Genomic DNA, 21,176 nt, shown 5'->3' with positions numbered 1-21,176 from the left:
ATGAATAAGGTTTACATGTATTTTAAAATGTGCCATAGATTTTAATGTAATTTATTATAGGGCTTTAGCATATTCACATTTTATAATCATGTCATTTATTATAGGATTTCATTTTTTATTGAAAACTTTAACTTTGGCTAGTCATTAATCTAAGAAGAATGTCGATAACCTAAAAGAGATACCTATCTGTGCATATACGGCAAAATGTGTGTTCACACATAATATATTTGTTAATGCAAAACAGTTACCTGCTGTGGTCCTCGGATAGCTCTTCCTGAGGAATCGAAGGAGGGGAAAGGTGCATCAGACAGGTCCTGAAGTGGGAACGTTTTTACATATAGTGCATTATGTTCTCCAGGTGGCAAACACGGAGCATTATCCAGAGTGTTTACAAGATTTGAAGGTTTTGTTTTGTCAGTTGTTTTAAGGTTGTGTATAGCTGAAGCTATGGGGTCAATTCCCTGATTTTCAAAAAAAGTTTCTTCGGTTTTAATGAAGTTTCCTGGGTTGTTTCTGAGCTCCATATTAAATTTGTCCTGGCACACGGTCTCAGATGTGACAGGACCAAGGGCTTTGGGTCTCTCTGGAGTGCTATGTAAGAAAGTAGAGTCATTGTCCATAGGTGGAAACTTGACATTGAATTTAGAAAGTGATTCAAAAGAGGTGTCTTCCTCATCTCGGCCCAGTCCTCTTGGTGTGACAGATGTGATGCATGGTGCATCTCTATTTATATCATCTTTAGCCTGAGGCTGAAACAGCGCTTCTTGTTTATCTGTTTTATCCGTACACTGTACAGGCACAGAGCACTGTGTTTCTGCAGGGGAAAAGAACACAAAAGGGAAACAGTCGCATTCAAATCATTCTTAAAAATCTGTTCAATCAGCTTGGGACAGACAAGTATTATTTTTCTATTGGCTTTATGGGAACGGAAGACAACTGGGATTTTTACATTTGCTACCGTGTTACACAGGAATATTAGAAGAATCCAGCAGATGAATGGGAACGTAGTTTATTAGTCGCAGTTTAACTACTTTAATCTTTCCCTAGATTTTGTGCTGTAAGCTTTGCATCTTGTTCACAGTTATCCTGCTCCACACTTAAAAAACATTTGCTTATAGTGTATACATTTAAACACTTTGTCAGTAATGGAAGCTGAAACTGTGAACTTACTTTGACAAATAAGTTGTTATGAAGGAAAATCCTTACTAGGCATATATATACGTACACACATACACACAGGTAAAGTATCTCTACAAATTAGGTCGTTTATATCCCAATATTATTATGTAACTAAGTACTATATTACTAATCAATTTAGCTATGGTCTAATCTCAGTAATCCATGTGATGGAGCGGTGGTGGTGAGGGTTAGGAAAAAGAAGAAAGGTAGAGGCAAAAGAAGGATAAAACCTCAGGATGCATGTTAATAAAATTGTATGTGAATATATGATTTCCTCATCTACAAAAAAAAGGCCTTCACTTTAACCTAGGGGTAGATACTACAGCCTCTGTAGATAACAAGGCCTCTGTAACTCAATTATCTACAAGTCACTTATCCAACAAATTCAACTCACCAGGACATACGCAAAAGACAGAAACTAGGTCAACAGAGCTTCCGAGAAGCCAGAATTAGACCCACAAGGCCCATGGGTGTATGCATTTTACTCCCATTCTCATTTTAGGTTTATTCTAATCAGTTTGATGTTTCCCTAGCTGGTGAGAAGCATCAAATTAAAAGGGTATGTGAGTTGCTAAAGGCAGACATAGATATCAACAAGAGCTGAAAGCATGGAGGAGACAAGAAAAACAAAAAAAGCAGATGTAAGATTGCAGAAAACACTGCAGTCTAGTGTAGCGCCAACAAGGCCTACATTTCTCAATAATTAAAAAAAAAAACAAAGAAAAAAAACCTATGAAAGCACTCCATGTTGATGACCCTGAGACATTAGAAAAAACTAAAAGCTAAATTATGCTCTATAATGTCAGTTCAAGAAGGCAGTGAGGCTGGTAATGTGTGTGTTTGCAAAAGATTTTAAATGGATAAATGGTTTAAAAAAAACAACAAAAAACGTTCACACTTTTAAAAAGGTTAAAATTAGTGAAGGTGTATTCAATTCACAAATGAAGACTTCAGCAATGATGTAAGTTTAAGTAGACAGGCTACACAAGGTACCTTGCTAAGTGTCTGTCCAGGTTAGCAGGCACTTAATCAACCAGTAACCAGTTGCCATCAAGACACTTAACAAATGTCAGCTATTTTCCCTTTTCTTTTGGTCTTGGCAGCCTCATGTCACCTCTCTATTTTTTGTCACAGCACATTCCAGTGCAAAATACTTTCTATCTGGATATATATAGTACAATATAAACAACTTCTTTGATTTATTTACCCTGTTAATATACTACTGCTTCTTATTACAATAGCCTTGGAACTACTTCCTTGTCTCTAAATTTCTCTCTTATCCGATCCATTCTTTACATTGCAGCTTTTCTCCTCTTCCCAGAGTAGCTTTTCTATAGTGCAAATGTGGTCATGTTACCTTCCTAATAAAACCTTTTCATGGCTCTCCAAGGCCCTGAGCCCTCAGAAAAGTCACATAAGACTGTCCGTAATTGGCCCTGGTCAGCGCTCCATGCTCACCTTTCACTATACCTTCTTTTTTTTCTCCAAGGAGCTCTGGTGGCGCAGTGATTAAGCATTTGGCTTAATGAACTCTGCCATAATGAACTTTGCGCAGTTTTTTAAAGAAGTCATGTTCTCTTGTCTCTGGGCCTTTACGTGTGCTGTCCAGACTGCTTGAAGTGTTCCCTCCCGCTACTCTTTGCCTAATTTTTTACTTGTTCTTCATATCTTGGCTTAGACATGGATTTCTTTGGATGGCTCTCCCTGACTCCCCAAGACTGGTTTAGGCATGACTCTTAAGTGCCCTGAAGGACTAAATACTCTATATTGTACTTACAAGTATATTTCTATTTCTCCCATTAAAGGAGGTTTCTTGATGCCCTAAACTATGGTTTGTTCCCCACTTACCCCCTGTATCTTGCCAAGTGCCTGGCAAACAGTATACCATCAATAAATGTATTCTGAATCAATCTGTATTCTCTTCCTCACAAAGCCTACCTAGGATATTACTCTACATTTACTAGATAACTCTATCCATGCTTGATGACAAGGAGGGTCCAGCAATCTAGCCCAAGCTCAATTGTTTAGCTAGATTTCTTTGAACTCTGAGGTTCTTAAAGTTCATTAACTCTCAGTCATTTTTTGTTGCAGTAGATTTGAGAGTGGCAGGAAGTTGTAGGAAACAGCACTATCTTTGTAGATAACATTTGCTAATTGTGGGTAACAAATCAGGAAAACCAACTGTTGAGGTAACCAACTCCTGTTAATGCCTGAGAATGAGGAAAGAATTATCAAAATTATCTTCACAAGAAAACGAGGAGAATGCTGAAGAATCTGCTGCTGCTGCTGACATCAGCAACCATTAACATTTATTAGCATTTCTATGTACCATGCACTGTTATAAGCATTATCAAAAACCTGCTGGCATCAAGTTGATTCCGATTCATAAGCATTATACATGCATTAATTCATTTCATACTCAAAATAATCCGTAGGTAACCAGTAACCAGTTGCCATCGAGTTGACTCTGACTCATGGTGGGCCCATGTGTGCCAGAGTAGAACTGTGCCAAACAGGGTTTTTAATGGCTGATTTTTCAAAAGTAGATCGCCAGGCCTTTCTTCCGAGGTGCCTCTGCGTGGATTCACACCTCCAACTTTTCAGTTAGAAGCTGACAGTGTTAACCGTTTACACCGTGCTATTATTATCCTCATTTTACATATGAAGGAACAGGGACATTGAGAGATTAATTCCAAGGCCACACAGATAGTGAGTGGTAGATCTGGCACTAGAACCCAGGCAGTCTAACTCTAGAGCCTGTGCTCTGAAACATTATACTAATTTGAAAGGCTGGTTGCTAGTTTCAGTATATACAGACAGGAGTCCCGAAATTGACAGAAAGGTGATTTGGATTACTTTTCCAGTAACTGAAGTAACTGACCTACTCCCTTTGTGAACAAAACATGGAGAAAACAAAGCAGAAGTTTTCTCTCAGCATAGCTAGCTGGCATACAACCTTAGCTATATTTAAATAATCTTCTGAGTTAATTTACCCAAGCAGTGAGAATTTTTATTTAAAAAAAAAAAAAGTAAACCTAAGATTCCTAGGGCCACTAGAAATCCAAGCTTAGAAAACTTAAACAGGAATATGAAAGCACTCATCATCCTGACACCCTATTGAGAGACATAATCATGTGAGCAAATTACTTTTCTGTTTTGTCTATTTCAAGAATACTTATTTTTGTGAGAAAAAAATTAAATGAGAAATATTTTTAGATTTTCAAAATTTAAGTACAGGCTGTTCATTCAGATTACTTCTCAGTTTTATTATCTTGTATATTGACAAAAGAAAAATACCTGATGGTTGTTTGTAATCCCTAATCCTATATTCGTCTCTCCTAATCTCCATTCAAATAGGATCCTCCTCTATGGACCAAATACCACTTTTTAAAAAAATACATTTTATCTTTATTTCTTCTCAAGGCTATTGTCATATGTGGATGAGTACAAGAAAGACAGTAATAAAAAGAAAATGTACAATTCTACCAACTCAGTAATTTTTCATGAGCTGTATCTGGCTATTTAAATCAAATTTCAAAAATAAAAATGACATGAAAATATTTTTAATAAATTATAGGGATAATAAATGCTAAATATACTTCTAGAAATATTCAAATTCAAATCATATTTGAAATAGCTCCTCTATTTTTATTCAATGTTGTAGTCATACTTAGAAACCCTGAATAGGCATCTTTTTTTCTAAGTATTTATATTTCTTTCTTTCCCCTTTTAATCTACTACTGCTAGAAGCATCGTATTTGATATTTTGGTTTCTGTTTGGACCCACCAAAAATTCACTGGAGTCTGTAGCACAACAGATTTAAAACATTTCAAGACTATCATAAATATTATTTATGATACAGTTAATATAAAACATAAGAATAGCATTAGTAAGCAGTTTTAGTGGGGAAAAAATTGAAGTTAAACACCCAGTGTTCTAGTTGACAGATACATACTCAGATTCAGACCTGTGTAATTTAAAAATGGTCAAAGTATTAAGCCATTGATAATGGGATAAGTTCTCTGTGTAACAAAGACTATATCACCATTACAATGTTTTGATAAGATGTTGATGTGAGAAAGCATATTTATGAATTCTAGGTACTACATCTCTATGGCTAGTATATTTTAAATAACAATAATTCTTTTACCTCAGAAGTATCTAGTATCTTTAGTTTGTACAAAAGACCAATTATTATGAAAATATGACAAAGATTAAGGTGGAGAAATTAGAGTTCTTTTTGGGAAGGTGAGAAGAAAGAAGAGGAAGAAATAAAGTATGTCTGTCTACAAAACCCATTTTATTTCTACAATATCACATTGTGTACCTCTGCTGAAAATAAAATAGTATTAGTAGTGAGCAAAAAGTGAATTTAAATTATGAAATGATTTTTTTAAACAGCCTAGATATAAGACCCATAAGAAATGGGAAGTGATCTTTAATTACAGGGGTGCTAGTCAGCCCTGCTGAAACATCTCTCAGAGTGAAAACTGTAAATCACATCTCTTGGGAATTGTATACAGAATAGCTCAAATCATAAGGGTAAAGGAGAATTTATCATAAGTGATCAGTTTACTTTCTGTTTACTGAATTTTTTGGTGGCCAGACTTAATTCCTGGTATTTTGTTATTCGTATCAAACTACTGAAGCAAATACCTAGAAGCTAGTCTGGGGTTTTAGGGAAGGGAGGAGTTTTTAAAAAAAACAGTGTAACAAATGTGTAAGACAGATGATCCATTTAAGCTTCATTTTATACTAAACTTTTATTTTGTGCCTTCAATAGAACTCACGCTCAGGAAATGTGTTTATTTCTTGAAGCAAATTATAAAAATCTATCCATAGCATTTAACTAACTTTTAGGCAGAAGTTAAAAACAGCACTGATGTTGTAATTTTACTTAGCTCATAGATGGTAGTGGGGCTTCATGGCTGCTTACTAACACATGATTTAATATTTAATAAAACCCCCAATTAGCGACTGAAAACTTTTGTTGAGAGATATATGCTATATTTTATACTTTTTCAAGGTGGGACTTCTCATCAAGATGATCAGTAATTATGTCAATCAATTCGATCTGTACAGTACCACACACAATACAGAAAGAGAAAAAAAGTCAATAATTATATAATGTAATGTATTAAACAGCACTCACCCATTCAAATATAAGGAAGAGGGGGTAGGCTGCAGCTTCTTTGCACTTAGAAATACTTTAACATTCAAAAAGAAATCAATCTCAAGTACATACCAATAAAATTAATATTACTGTAAGTTAAATCAAACCTTACCATTCGCAGTGTCTGGTACCTTAAGTTTGCTTAAGTGCTCTTTTTGTGCTTTTGCTAGCATGCATATTCTATGAAATTCTTCTTTCAGATCCCAGAATGTCCTCTCTATATAATCCCTATTTAAAAAAAAAAAACAAGCTAAGACTGCATCTTCATGTATTTTTTATAATTAAAGTCATACAGCAACTTTTTATTTACCACAAAATAATTACTGAAAGGTTAAAGTTACAACATTATTTTAAATTCCTAGAAAATGCTCCCCGAACAACTCCAATGTTTGGAAAGCAATATACAAAGTAAGAGAAAAATTAAAAGTTCTAATATATAAACATAGTACAGACTACTACATCTGCTTATTCGTATATCACACACTGGCTCTTAGTCTGACCTACATTAGAAATTTTAATGTATTGACTTTTGTTCTCTGAAAACAAACAGAAAAATTAAATATTATTCCTCATTTTGATAAGGTTCACATTAGGGTCCATATAAAACAATGTGCTCGTAATACGTGGTCTACTGAAATAGTAGAGCTTTGGAGAATTCAGTTTTTAGATCCAGCTCTGCTATTAACTATATGACATAATTAGCTCACTTTAACATGTAGGAGCCTCAAGTTTTTCGTTTTGTTGGTCTTTTACAGTTCTTAAAAAAGGCTGTGATTTTCTTACAATTACTAGAATATTTTAAATGCATAAATATAAAATATATTTCTCTATAGGGTCGCTACCAGTCAGAACTGACTTGACAGCAATGGGTTTGTTGTTTTTAATTTGTAATTTTTAGAGTTGGCAAAAAAGAATATAGAATTACCTTTCATGGAATAAAGGAGTGCCAAGGCTCTTCGGTGAATTTTCTTTTCTAGGAGAAGAAACCTCTTGTCTTCTTACCTTAAAGACAAAAAATGATTATGACTTTAAAGTGCTTCCAAACTCAAATGAGAATGGGTTAACAGAAAACACAATGGGAATTTATCTTACTGAAAAAGTTGAGCAAGTTATATATATATAACTTCTATGTATAAATGCTATGAGTTGGAACTGACTCAACCACGATGGGTTTTGTGTGTATGTGTTTTATATATAAATGTGTATATATATAAATAAAATGTTCAATAGAATTTACTTTTAAATGGGAAAAACCAGGAAAGAGGAAAATGTAGGTAGAAAAACATCATGAAGACATGAAATATTTCTGATAATATTTTCAATTACTATTTTCAGTACTGGTAATTAAAAAAAAATTCCCAAATTCAAATATTGGTCAAAATTGCTACTGTGATCACCAGGCACCTGATATGACCAGACACTTCAGGGGAAAAAAATCTGTGTGTGTTTACTTCTTATGATATTCACTAATAGTGGACTATACATTTAAGTCAATGTCTGTATTTTGTTATTGATTCTTTGCTGAGGAATGCAGCTGTATTAGAGGAAGAAGAAAAACAAAGCTGTAGAGCTGCTTAGCATTTAACAGACATTTTAAAGGTTTATAATATAGTGCAATTATGTATTTAAGCTACTTCAACACAAGTTCTTACCTTTCACTCCCACCCTGTGGCTTACACGGGTATTACATTTATTCTGACATTTAAAAAGTCAACATTAAAGAACATGTTGTAACCTACTCTACGGTTCAGACTAAAAAAAAAATCTTTAATCATTCTTAGAAAGCTTTTTATGAGTACCTTCTGAAGCTATAAACTAACAAATTCAGAGATTTGAAGAAGTCCTAGTATTATATAATTATACATCATAATTCAGCTAAAATCGTATAGTTCTTATTTAAGTTCAAATTCAAACCAGTGGATAGTTATCTTTAGTGGATTTTTAGATTTTATTCAATTAAGGTCATTGTTTATTATTAAAATGAAAGATTTTACTTCATTGTTTCTTATCTTCTTGTTTTTCAAAAGATTTCTTTCAATTTCTTATGAGTCTTATTTGTTCTTTAAGAAAAAGACGAGTCCCGTTTTTCTTAAAATTAATATCCTCTCCAATTTATTTCAGTTTATTGCTCTTATTTTCCAGCTTTTTAAAAATACCAATGCTTTCTTAACATTTCTAAAATAGAGTATTATTATACAGTAGCTATGAGTTAGTAAAATAAAATCCTGACAATGCAATTTGTGATTTTATATATTACATCACCTGATTGAGGTAAAATAAAGATCATTTTATTGTTGCATACTGTTTGTCTGACATTTAGGCCATGTCTTCTTCTGAATTAAAACTGAAGCTGAGCTTTATAAAGTAGTCACATCAGAAGACATTTTCACATTCGCGATTTGTTTTTAAAAGTGATAGACAAGGTTTTTCTTTATATTTGCAATTAGAACACTCAATGGATTTAACTGTGGACTAGAAAGAAAGGCAACATTTTAAAGCCAGTCAATCATTCAGGATAATACAAGATTGAAAAGAAAGTTTTATGAGATTATTCTCGTATTAAACTTTTATCACCAAAATCAGACAAGAGGTATATTAAAAGAACAGACAAATTTGGCAATTTGATATGCTAATCGTAACGAAATACATGATTATATTAATTGGAATGATGGACATCCTTTAAAAAATCAGTACTAAAAATTCTCAATATAAAATTTTTTTTTTATTAGGCATTAGAAAGAACCAAAAAGAAGTACTCTGTAATTTTAGCCTAAAAACGAAGATAGTTACTGAAAGTGGTAAAGAAAAATATCCCAGTTTCCAAAGTCCTGATTTTGACATAAACTAGAAATGACTGCTTCTGAAGTTAAGAAAGCCTTAAGAATTTATGGGATGAAGTTCTGGACATGCTACGACACAGATGAACCTTGAAAACGTGCTGAGTGAAATAACTCAGACACAAAAGGATAAATATTGTGATTCCCACTTATAGGCAAATGCACAGAGATAAAAGTTTATTAGCAGTTACCAGGGACTAGAAAGGAGAATTGGGAGTTACTGCTGAAGGGGTACTGAGTTTCTGCTTGGCGTGATGAAAAAACTTTTGGAAATTGTTAGTGGTGATGGTAGCACAACATGGTAACTGTAATTAATGTTCACTGAATTATACACTTAAAAATGATTAAAATGACAAATGTCTTATTATACATATATATGTACAGTTTACCACACACACACACAAAAAATCTAATGGGTGGAGGGGTGAAAGAAAAGGTAGTAAAAGAATGATAAACTTCTGTGTTGCTTGGTAAATAACTGGTACCATCTAGCTTCTGTGCTGTTTAGGTTTGATAACCGGTGTGCGTGAATTTATCTGGGAAAGATTCCTTGGGTTATTGGCAAGCGTAAAGGAATGTCTTAAGTATCTAAACTAAGGTCTTCAGCTTCTTTGGGGTTAGAAACATAGCTCTGCTTACTATTATTTTTGTTCTTATTATTACTGAAGGAAGTATTACTGATTGTACTAAGCAATACACTGCACCTCCTATTCTTCACACCAAGTAAATCTGTTAATATATTTTGAAAGAAAATTTCGGGTCTCCAGCATTCCAAGAAAAAAATTCAAAAAGGGGACCTCTTAATACTTGCAAAAAAAAAAAAGGCAAGCAGTTTCCTGACATTTTGAAGCAGTTTACCTATAATGGGTGCAGCAAGTTAAGGCTATTTTCTATTAAAGCAACCTGACACAACTTTCTGAAAATGATCATTTATTTTTCAAAGGATTTAGGATTAGTATAGTTAATTAAAATACTTAATACTTTTCTTAGAAATTCAAACTTTCTTTTCAATGTTTAAGTTACCTTACCTAATGAAGATTACTCCATTTGTTGAACATCTCAGAAAATAAATATTAGAAGAAGATAACTTTTATTTTTCTTTCTGTTCTCAAATATTATCCGAGTGGACCCTACACCGCAGGAACTTGAAGTTCTGCTAATTTGCAAATAAGAAAGCAAGGGAGCTTTGAACATTGTATTTTAGAAGCCTTTAAACAAATCATTCAACAAATGAATTTACTTTGCGGTACTAGAACTTAACATACTTGACATCATAAACTGTTCCAAGTATTACTTTGGAAATGCCAAACTTATGGAATGAATGCTGAAATATGAGCTTTACACATTATACTTTTCATATATACTTCCAGTAAGTTATTCAACTAAATCCATTAAGATAAACCCATCTGAAACAGTTGGAAGTCGTTGTAAAATGATTCCTAAAATTTCTTCTTGAATAAATTGGGAGAATTTTATTTTCATGTTAATCAATCTAAGCTTCTCATGTATGGGATATATATATATGTTCAAGATGTTCAAGGACTAGTTGAATGGTATTTGAGAAAGATAAAAAAGAAGAAAAAATTGGCTAATATTTCATTAGTCCAAAACTAAGTTTATTCTTAATGCAAAGACAATGGAAAATATTTTTGTGTTGGATTCCAGGATCTGTTAGATATTAACATCTTAAAGAAAGAAATGTATATTTCCCCAATGCATTTTGTTATATTTAGTACTAAAAGTGGAAGCATTGATTCCTCTTATAAAACAATTTGAAAAAATAAAAAAATGCAATGAAAAATTTTTAATTTAGAATCATCTTTTCTTAAAAATTTTAAGCAATTGAAGTCAGCAAAACTGAGTTTTTTTTTTTTAGTATTTTATTGTAGTTCGGGTGAAGGCTTACAGAACAAACAGTTTCTCATGAAACAGTAGTACACATGTTGTTTTATGACATTGGTTAACAACCCCACAACATATTAACCCTCTAACTTCTCAACCTTTTTTTTTTTTTTTTTTGGTGAAAATACACATAGCCAAAGATACACTGTTTCAAAAATTTCTACATGCACAAAAACTGAGATTTTTTGAACTTTTAAAGATGTTACTGACTAAACTCATTACTACAATGTATATTTTCTCATATATAAGAAACTTGAACTTCAAAAGGCTAACATTGAATAAAGGTGGTAAATATTCCATGATATATTTCTGAATTATAGCAATGTCTACCACTTTTTCCGATGTTCATAGCAAAGAATCCCTCTAAACTTTAGTTCGGATCCTTGCATGCAAAATATTTATTTTCAGGTGGCTCAGGCAACTGAATGTAGTCAATATTTTATTTAGTTTCTGGATGAGTCTCAATAGAATTATGATCTCTGAAACAGAAAAGGGAAATATGCTCTTACTAGGAACAATGTAAAAAATAAACCAAGGTGAGATGTGATAGATTGGTAAAGGGAGTATGAACTATTATGCTATTTTAATAGTTAAAATACTAGCTAGTTAAAAACTTACTAGAGAAAAAGATACAAGGACAATAGAAAAGAGAAACTAAAATAAAGCTTCATTTATCACTTAGAGTTTCTGAAAACTCAGAATGAAATGCTAATGGAGGAAATGAGGTTGCATATTTCCTTACTAGTTTTAGATATATTGAGGCCAAAGATATTACACTAAAGTAAAAAATTGGATATGGCTGAATTAAAGTGAGATAAAGGCTAAGGCAGGGGAGAGAGTAATGTAAAAAATGGGATCAGAAAAAAATTAGAAAAAGAGATTTGATAATAAATACAAAAGCATAGTAAAATAAAAGTTTGAAGACAAAAAGTAAATAAACTGTCACCAGGAAATTGTATTTAATCTATAAGAACTATGGCCATAGGAAATCTATGGTGCTCTCACCCTCATTATCATTCCTGAAAATCTAGCAAAGCAAGAGAACACAAATTCTAGGAGCCTTGTCTGTTCTGCATGACGCAGTGTGCTAGGCAAACCCACTGCCAGTGTGGGAACCACTCCAGGGCAAAATGGGATCCATCCCAGAGTTCTGAAGGAAGTGGCAAGAAAATAAACAATATAGAAATAAAATTAAACACCCCAATTACTTCCAAGTTCTTTACAGGGTTCTGATTTAATGTAAACCGCGCCCTACCCCACAATTTCTATCAATTCAATGCTACAATAAAACACAATCTTAAAGTTAAAATCCTTTACTAATACTGCCACATTACTATCATTTCAAATCTATGAAGTTAATTTGAAGCAGAGTGAGATTAATACTTTCTTACTATGTCTTCAATCCTCCATTTTGTGTTAGGTACTTTTTCCATGTATCTTTCTGAATTTATTTTCTTAAAAGAAATAAAATATTTAATTGTGGGGATGCCTTTTCATACAAAGTGGAAAATAAGTAACTTAAACAATCAATTGAAGTAAGTAAGGTTTCCCATACTACCTATATCTCACCCTCAAACACTATATTTAGAATGAACTGATTTGGAAAAACAGCTCTTTTCCTTAACCACAGATTACCATGGTGAATGAAAGGTATCTTCATGAAAACAGCTATTAGTTAAACATTTTTAATCTATTATTTAACTTAATCCACATAATCTTGTAAATTGTTTTTGTTAACTGGTGCCCTCGAGTCGGTTTCAACTCATAGTGACCCTATATGTACAACAGAACAAAACACTGCCCGGTCCTGCGCCATTCTCATGATCGTTGTTATGCTTGAGCCCATTGTTGCCGCCATTGTGTCAATCCATCTCGTTGAGGGTCTTCCTCTTTTTCGCTGATCCTCTACTTTATTAAGCATAATGTCCTTCTCCAGGGACTGATCTCTCCTGACAACATGTCCAAAGTATGTGAGACGCAGTCTCACCATTCTTGCTTCTAAGGAGCATTCTGGCTGTACTTCTTCCAAGACAGATTTGTTCATTCATTTGGCAGTCCATGGTATAGTCAATATTTTTCACCAACACCATAATTCAAAGGTGTCAATTCTTCTTCAGCCTTCCTTATTCATTGTCCAGCTTTCACATGCATATGAGGCGACTGAAAACACCATGGCTTGGGTCAGGCACACCTTAGTCTTCAAGGTGACATCTTTGCTTTTTAACACTTTAAAGAAGTCTTTTGTAGCAGATTTGCCCAATGCAATGCGTCTTGACTGCTGCTTTCATGGGTGTTGACTGTGGATCCAAATAAAATGAAATCCTTGACAACTTCAATCTTTTCTCCGCTTATCATGATGTTGCTTATTGGTCCAGTTGTGAGGATTTTTGTTTTCTTTATGTTGAGATGTAGTCTTTGATCTTCATCAGTAAGTGATTCCAGTTCTGTTCACTTTCAGCAAGCAAGGTTGTGTCATCTGCATATTGCAGGTTGTTAATGAGTCTTCCTCCAACAGTCGCTGTTTATGTTGTTGAAAAAAGGTATTTGCAATGAAGAAGTCGTTGGTCTTGCAAAATTCTATCATGCGATGTCCGGCATCGTTTCTATCACCAAGGCCTTATTTTCCAACTACCGATCCTTTTTTGTTTCCAACTTTCGCATTCCAATCACCAGTAATTATCAATGCATCTCAACTGCATGTTCGATCAATTTCAGACTGCAGAAGTTGGTAAAAACTTCATTTTCTCCATCTTTGGCCTTAGTGATTGGTGCGTAAATTTGAATAATATTCGTATCAACTGGTCTTCCTTGCAGGTGTATGGATATTATCCTATTACCGACAGCGATGTACTTCAGGATCCAAATCCAATAAAAAATTACTTCAGGAGAGATCTTGAAAAGTAAGTACTTTAATTCTTATTCTAAAGTTTGCTATAATAAATTGGGCTTTGGAGAGGTCAAATAATTGCCTACAGTCCAGTAGGTGGAGTAGCTGACACTGGCACTGAAGCCTTTCTGCCCCTGGTGCTTAACTACTCAGCCATAGGGTTTGGCTGTTAGAGAAGCTAAGTGGTATACTGTTATCTAGCATGGAAAGGTAGACATAGCATGGTAATATTTACAGATGATATCAATGCAAACCAATTTTAAGATTCTAAAACCTGACTGTCACACAGTGAAAAATAGATTTCTCACTAAGAAGTACTTATAAGCCAAGTTTTAATGTTTAAGTATTGGCTGGGGGTGGGAGGGGAAGACCTTTGTTCTGGTCCTTTTTGTGCTCAAGGATGTCTAAGCAGAACATTACATAAAAATAACTTAGATTTACTCAAGTTCTGCCAAACCAGTTCAACTGTTGCCACAATTTAGCAACAGTTCTTAACAAAATTTCATAGTTTTAAGTATTTCTCAAACTTGCTATCAGAAGTTAACCATTTTCCAAAAAATGCCAATGGAGCCCTTACTGTTAATTTTATTCTCTCTCAAAACCTGAACTCCCTCTTTCCCTCCACAACTATCTTCTAATAGAAAACTTCGCAATAATTCCAAGATCTGGATCATCTCAGTGTTGTTCTCTGTTCCCTTGAAACTGGGTCACAATTTTCTGGGCTCTCCATATGTTGAGTAATTTTAAATTGTATCCTGAACATTGTGAATATTATGTTGTGGAGATATTATATTTCATAGTGCTGAAGGATGTTGATGTTTATGTTTTTGCAAGCAATTAACTTGGTTAGGCTCAATTTCAAACTGTCATGCCTAAGGAGGGAAGTGGCTCAGATTCCAGTTCTTTAAAACTTAGCTGCAAACTGCTTTCAGTTTGCCCTTCACACCCATGGGGTTAGGGGGCAGCCAGAAACTTGGGCTGAGCATAAACACAGAATTTGGGGCTTTTCCTTCTCTTGGTCTTTCCCCCTCTCTCTCTGGCAACCCTGGTTGCTCTGGGCTCATTCTTCTGGTTATTCAGGCCAGAAAGATGGCAGGCTTTCTACTGGACTTTTAGCTACTGCTGTGCTTCCACTACAACTGTGGCCACTCTTGGGGCAAAGCTACAGAAAACTGGGAATTCACTTTGAGCCAATCATTGCTCTACATTTTCAATCTCCTCCAAAATATGCAAGCCTATATTCAGTCTCCTAAATCCTTAGGTGGTCTTTCTTTTTTGGTATGTTGTCCACAGTTTATAGCTGTTACTTGTAGAGGACTGGTTTGTTAGGTGCTGACTCCTCTATAATGGAAACTGAACTCCCGAATGCAGGTTTTTCATTTCTCCATTCTTCTGAGATTTCACTATGATCTTCCAGAGATATCTTAATCAACAACCCAATGGTTTTTCCTTACGCCCTTACTGTGCTTAATGTCTCAACAGCATTCAACACTACTGACCAGCTCCTCCTCTTTTAAACTTTCTTTGGCTACTATGATATTTAGGTTTTCTTATGTTCTGGTATTTTCATTTGGTCTCTCTTTTTCCTAGGCCCTAAATGTATGCATTCTCTAAGGTTCAGAAGTGGCTACAATGTTCTTCCCTCACTATACCCCTTTCTTCATTCTCACGTTAACTAATTCTATTGTGTATTCATGATACTCCTAAACGTATCTTGAGGCTCAGCATCTCTCCTGACAGCCACTCTCAAGCCTCAATCTAGTCAACAGATTTTTCACTTGTTCTGGTGCCCTGGTAATGCAGTGGCTAAGCGTTTGGCTGCTAACCAAAAGGTTGGCAGTTTGAATCCACCAGCCACTCCTTGAAAACTCTATGGGGCAGTTTTACTCTGTCCTGTAGGGTCGCTATGAGTCAGAATTGACTCGATGGCAATGGGTTTGATTTTTGGTTTTGGTGTCACTCTAGACCATCAAGTTTTAAAACACAACAAACACTTCTCTTCAAATCTGGCTCACACTTCTAATTTCCATTTTCTTTCTTTAAGGAGCCCCTGTGTTGTACCATTGCCCTTAACATCAAAGAATCTTAGTGCAAGAGAAACTCGAAAGAAACTGAGATTAGACTTTTCTGGAGTACTAATATTCAAAACAAAATGGGGTCCAACAAAGGGCTACAAACTTTTTATTTTACCAAGAAAGAACTTAGTAAAAACAACTAACTTCCAACATCCATTATCTTCTACATGTCCAAAAGGTATGGACATTTATCAAAAAAAGTAGGAAGGAGAGATTTTTAGATTCAGCTTTATGAAAAAGTTATCACTTTGCCCTTTAGTACAAGATGAGACACAAGGGATAGGAAGAAGGATGGGGATTCTCAGTGTGGCATGGGGAAGAGGAGAGAGGAGAGAATGTTCAGTCAGCAGCAGCAAGAAGGAAAGCAAGGTCTATTGTGGTCATATGGCCATACAGCAGCAATACTGTTCAGATGATGCTTCTAAGGAATGTAAACAAGTTAGTGACCACCTACAGCATTATTTGGATGAAATGCAGAGGGAAACATGCTGTCCTTAATGTTGAGTAGTGGAGAGCAATTAGGGATGAAAGTAACAGTTGGTAAATCTATCAGGGAGTCCCTAGGTAGTGTAAATGCTCAACAGGCTTGGCTGCTAACTAAAAGGTTAGAGGTTTGAGTCCACCCCAAGGTGCTCTGAAAGAAATTCCTGGCAATCTGCTTCTGAAAAATCAGCCACTGAAAACTCTACAGAGCACAGTTCTATTCTGACACACGTGGGGTCACCACGAGTTGGAATCGACTTGATGGCAACTAATACTTATAAACCTATCAGACATGGAATTACTTAGATGAAAACTGATGTAGAATACAGATATCACAACAGGAGTGAGAAAGCAAAAGATGTTTATCTTAGAACTATTTTGTTTCCCAAAAGAAACTTATAATAAAAACAGACATCAGGGAAGAAGAAAAAAAAGAATCGCAGGTTACTGACTCATAGAATGATTGGGAACTACTTTACAATAGTTTTATTAAGCTTCTAGAATACATATCTTAGAGCAAAAATATTATGTGTATGGAAAGATAAGTAACTGGCAAAGAAAAAAAATCTTTCAGGGAAAAAGACAGCTTTCATAACATGGCTAGAATATCTAAGCAAGCAACACAGAAGTTCATAGAATATAATGTATTCGGTGCAAAATAAAAATTAGGTGAGATTCCCCTTCCTCCACAAAAAAAATTCTAGCAATATCTTAGAGAGGACTTCAAATCCAGTATGAGGATCTTAAAATACAATATTGGGAAATTGCCAGCTAGAGATCCTGTGGTTAAACAAGCTAAGTAGGTTTTGTTACTGTCAGATTTTAGATCCTATAGTGTTGTTGTTAGATGCTGTTGAGTCGGTTGCGACTCATAGCAAACATATGTATAACAGAACAAAACACTGTCCAGTCCCGTCCTATCCTCACAATCGCTGCAATGTTTGAGCCCACTGTTGCAGCCACTTGGTTGAGTCAGTTCATCTCAATGAGGGTCTTCCTCTCTTTAGCCGACCCTCTACTTTACCAAGCACGATGTCCTTCTCCAGGGACTGGTCCCTCCTGATAACACGTCCAAAGTATATGAGACGAAGTCTTCTTGCCAACCTCACTTCTAAGGAGCATTCTGGCGGTATGTCTTCCAAGACAGATTTGTTCGTTCTTCTAGCAGTCCATGGTATATTCAATATTCTTCGTCTCCTATACAGTAGTTTCCCTTATTCATGGGGAATACATCCAAGACCGTCAGTGGATGCCTGAAACTGCAGATAGTACTGAATCCTATATATACTATGTTTTTTCCTACACATACATATCTACGATAAAGTTTAAGTGATAAATTAGGCATAGTAAGAGATTAACAATAATAATAAAATAGAACAATTCTAACAATATACTGTAATAAAAGTTATGTGAATGTGGTCTCTTTGGCATATCCAAATTGCCAGCATCACTATTCTTGCACTTTGGAGCCATTACTAAGTAAAATAACAATTACTTGAACACAAGCACTGTAATACTGGGACAGTCAATCTGATAACTGAGATGGCTACTAAGTGACTAACAGGTAGGTAACGAATACAGTGTGGATATGCTGGAAAAAGGGATGATTTATGTGCAGGGTGGGAAAGCACGAGATTTCATTACACGACTCAGAATGGGGTGCAATTTAAAACTTATAAACTGTTATTTCTGGAATTTTCCATTTAATATTTTTGGACCGCAGCTGACCACGGGTAACCGAAACAGTGGAAAGTAAAATCGTAGATAAGTACTGTAATACATTTTTTTACCTTTTAAAATTACTACAAAGAGTATATGGTATGCAGCTTTTCACAGGTCTAGGGTTCTGTGAAATACACAATGGGAAATGCATCAGCATCTGTGCTACCACACTGTGCTTTGACAGATTAAAAACTTAATGGTGTGTTTTAGACTTAATCAATATACCAGGTATAGATAAAGAATAGGGAGTAACTTATGTATACCTCATGTTTTAAAGTATAAAAATGTAACATAATATTATCTATAAATCTGAAAAGTACCAATGAGCAAGCAATATGACCTCCAATCATAAATAAGGGCTCCTGAAGAAATGCTAGTGTATTCTTAAGAGTATGAAATTTTTTCAGTGGAATGAAAAGTAAATAATTTACTGAGAAAAATGTACCATGGTTTTTCTAACAGGAAATCATAATCTGGCTAAACCAGCAGTTCTCAAAATATGGTTCAGGATTCCTAAGGGTCCCAAGAAGCTTGCAGGGAATCCACTCTTGGGAGAGGGAATCTGCCATGGGCCCTGAGTGTCTCTGCATATTCTTCTGGGCATGCCAAGAATGCAGGGCCCTGATTGTTCTTTACCTGTGATATTTCTCAGCAATTGTGTTTGCAGAGAGCAAACCTGAAGGATGAGGTAATGTCTCCTTCCAGGGCAAACAGCAGACTTGTCCACTGTTTGCTATAACAGTGTTATAGCAAAGCTCAGTGTTTGTCTCTTAATGCAACCCACTGCATGCACAGGCATTCATCTAGGTCTACCTGCATCACCCCTAGGAACTGGGGCGGAACAAGAAGATCAATGCAAACTTGATGCTCTTGCTACTTGCTGTGCTATGAATAAAATCTTTTTTCTCTGACCCAGGAGTCTTATGTCTTTTTCTAGCATCCACGAAACAGTAACAAGCTAACTTATTAGTCTGTAAGTAAGGTAAAATCAAATCCCATACCTTGACATCAATGAGGTCAAACTACTGTCACAATAATATTACGATGTTACTTGCCTTTTTTTTATGGTGTTGATATTTGCACTGATGATACAAAAGCATAGTGAGTATAACTGCTGGTGCTTGAGCATCAACCAAGGCCATGGCACCAAACTCTACAATAGTCACTGTATTCTTCAATGCCACATACTTAGTTAAAAAAGGATGCCAGTTTCACCTAAGAATGTCTTTGATGAAGCAGTAACAATTATTAATTTATTGGATTTTAAACTTTAAGTTAACATCTTTTTAATATACTGTGTGACAAAATGATGCAATGGTTTTTCTGATGAGAAGTGCTTGTGCAACTAAGTTGCAAGCTGAACTAGTCACTTTTTTTTAATGGTAATGCATCTTATTTTACTTGAAAGAATGACTGACATACAAACTATGATTATTCAGACATTTTCTCAAAAGCAAACGAAGTTAGCCTGTCACTTTAAGGAAAACAACTGACAAAATTTGTTGCCAATGATAAAATCTGAACTTTCAAGTGAAAATTAAAATTTTGGAAAACTTGTGCCTGTTACATTAAACTTGACAGGTGTCTAATACCAAAAGACTTTACTGATGAGATCAGTGTGATTTTTAAAATATTATATAATGAAATAAGTCAACATTTGGAAGATATGCATAACTCAGTGAACTGATATTTTCCTAATGATGAATCTATGATGTTACAAAATCATGCACAGGTAAAAGATATATTTAAAGTACAAGATAGATCAACGGCTTTTAATGTAACAAAGTTCACTGATATAGTTTCAGATTCTATACTGTATCTAACATTTAAGAAACTATCATTTGTTGAGTTTTGGAGTAGTACCAAAGAAGAATATCCACAATTACCTAAAAAGGCTATTAAAATGGCAAATGTTTTGTTATACATATACTTATCACACAAAGAAAGGCTATTAAAATATTCTTCCCTTCTCCAACTACATATCTTTGTGAAGCTAGATTTTCTTCATATAATTCAACCCCCAAACCCAAAACATATCACAACAGATTGAATGCAGAAGTATTTCATAACAATGAAAAAACAAAAATCTTCAAAATTGATTTTGAGAACTTTTAGGATGACAGATTATAATACAATAAAACAGAAATTAGATATATTTTTGGGGGGGAGGTGGTTATCCCTATCCTATTGCAGTTGAGAGAACAGCTTTTCATGCTTTGGTCAAAAGAAATTAGGCCTGGATAGAACATACCAACTCTATTTTGTAGGCTTTGGAGAAGAATAGAAAAAAACAAAAATGGGAAATGTAAGAAAGGGAATGATAGGGGAAAGTAAGGGGAGAAAGACCATAGTAGAGATATTCAAATTTGCATAGAAGGGAAGAAAATTAAAAAAAAAAGGGGGGGGTATGTTACTGCTCATTTTCTTCTCCTCTCAAAAACTACCTCCAGTATTACAACAAAGCAAAAAACCTAAAATAATATACTGAATTATAAAACAAAGACCCAGAGTAGGAAAAGGTTAGGATGAATTCAGAGTAAGAAAAGGTTAGGATGAATTCAGTTGGAAACAAACAAAATTTCTGCAGTAGAAACGTCTAAGTAAATATTAAATTGCTTTGGATATCAGTATTTTTTTCTTAGCGTTTGTAATATTTTTATTAAGGAAAAGAACTCTGAACTTTAATGAACTGGCTGAAGCCAATTTTCTTCCTTCTAATTATTATTCTACCAGAGTCTATAAACAAAGACTAGTCTCCAAGAAAGAGTAATACACGAGTGTTATACATAAAAAAAGGTGCCCTGGTGGCGCAGTGGTTAAGCGCTTGGCTGCTTCGGCTTCTAAACAGAAGGTCAGCGGTTTGAACCCATCAACAACTATGCAGGAGCAAGATGTGGCAGTCTGCTTCTGTAAAGAT

General features: G+C 34.7%; 1 protein-coding gene across 19 annotated transcripts in view; it reads right to left on the bottom strand.

The window, feature by feature from the left end:
* Positions 1-21,176, bottom strand: part of TANK (TRAF family member associated NFKB activator) — a 126,016-nt gene that overhangs the window by 20,232 nt on the left and 84,608 nt on the right. For all 19 annotated transcript variants that reach the window (XR_002823949.1, XR_002823950.1, XM_023730447.1 and 16 more), the window contains 3 exons: positions 7,279-7,355; positions 6,466-6,581; positions 249-814 (listed from right to left, as the gene is read on the bottom strand). Coding sequence is in view for 17 of the 19 variants with exons in the window: in XM_023730447.1 (XP_023586215.1) it covers positions 249-814; positions 6,466-6,581; positions 7,279-7,355 (759 nt within the window). In the remaining 2 variants the exon portion in view is untranslated. The remainder of the gene's footprint in view (positions 1-248; positions 815-6,465; positions 6,582-7,278; positions 7,356-21,176) is intronic.

This window comes from Trichechus manatus, unplaced genomic scaffold (genome assembly GCF_000243295.1).
Source record: "Trichechus manatus latirostris isolate Lorelei unplaced genomic scaffold, TriManLat1.0 scaffold00036, whole genome shotgun sequence".
Classification (NCBI taxonomy): domain Eukaryota; kingdom Metazoa; phylum Chordata; class Mammalia; order Sirenia; family Trichechidae; genus Trichechus; species Trichechus manatus.
This window is presented reverse-complemented; position numbering and strand designations above follow the sequence as displayed.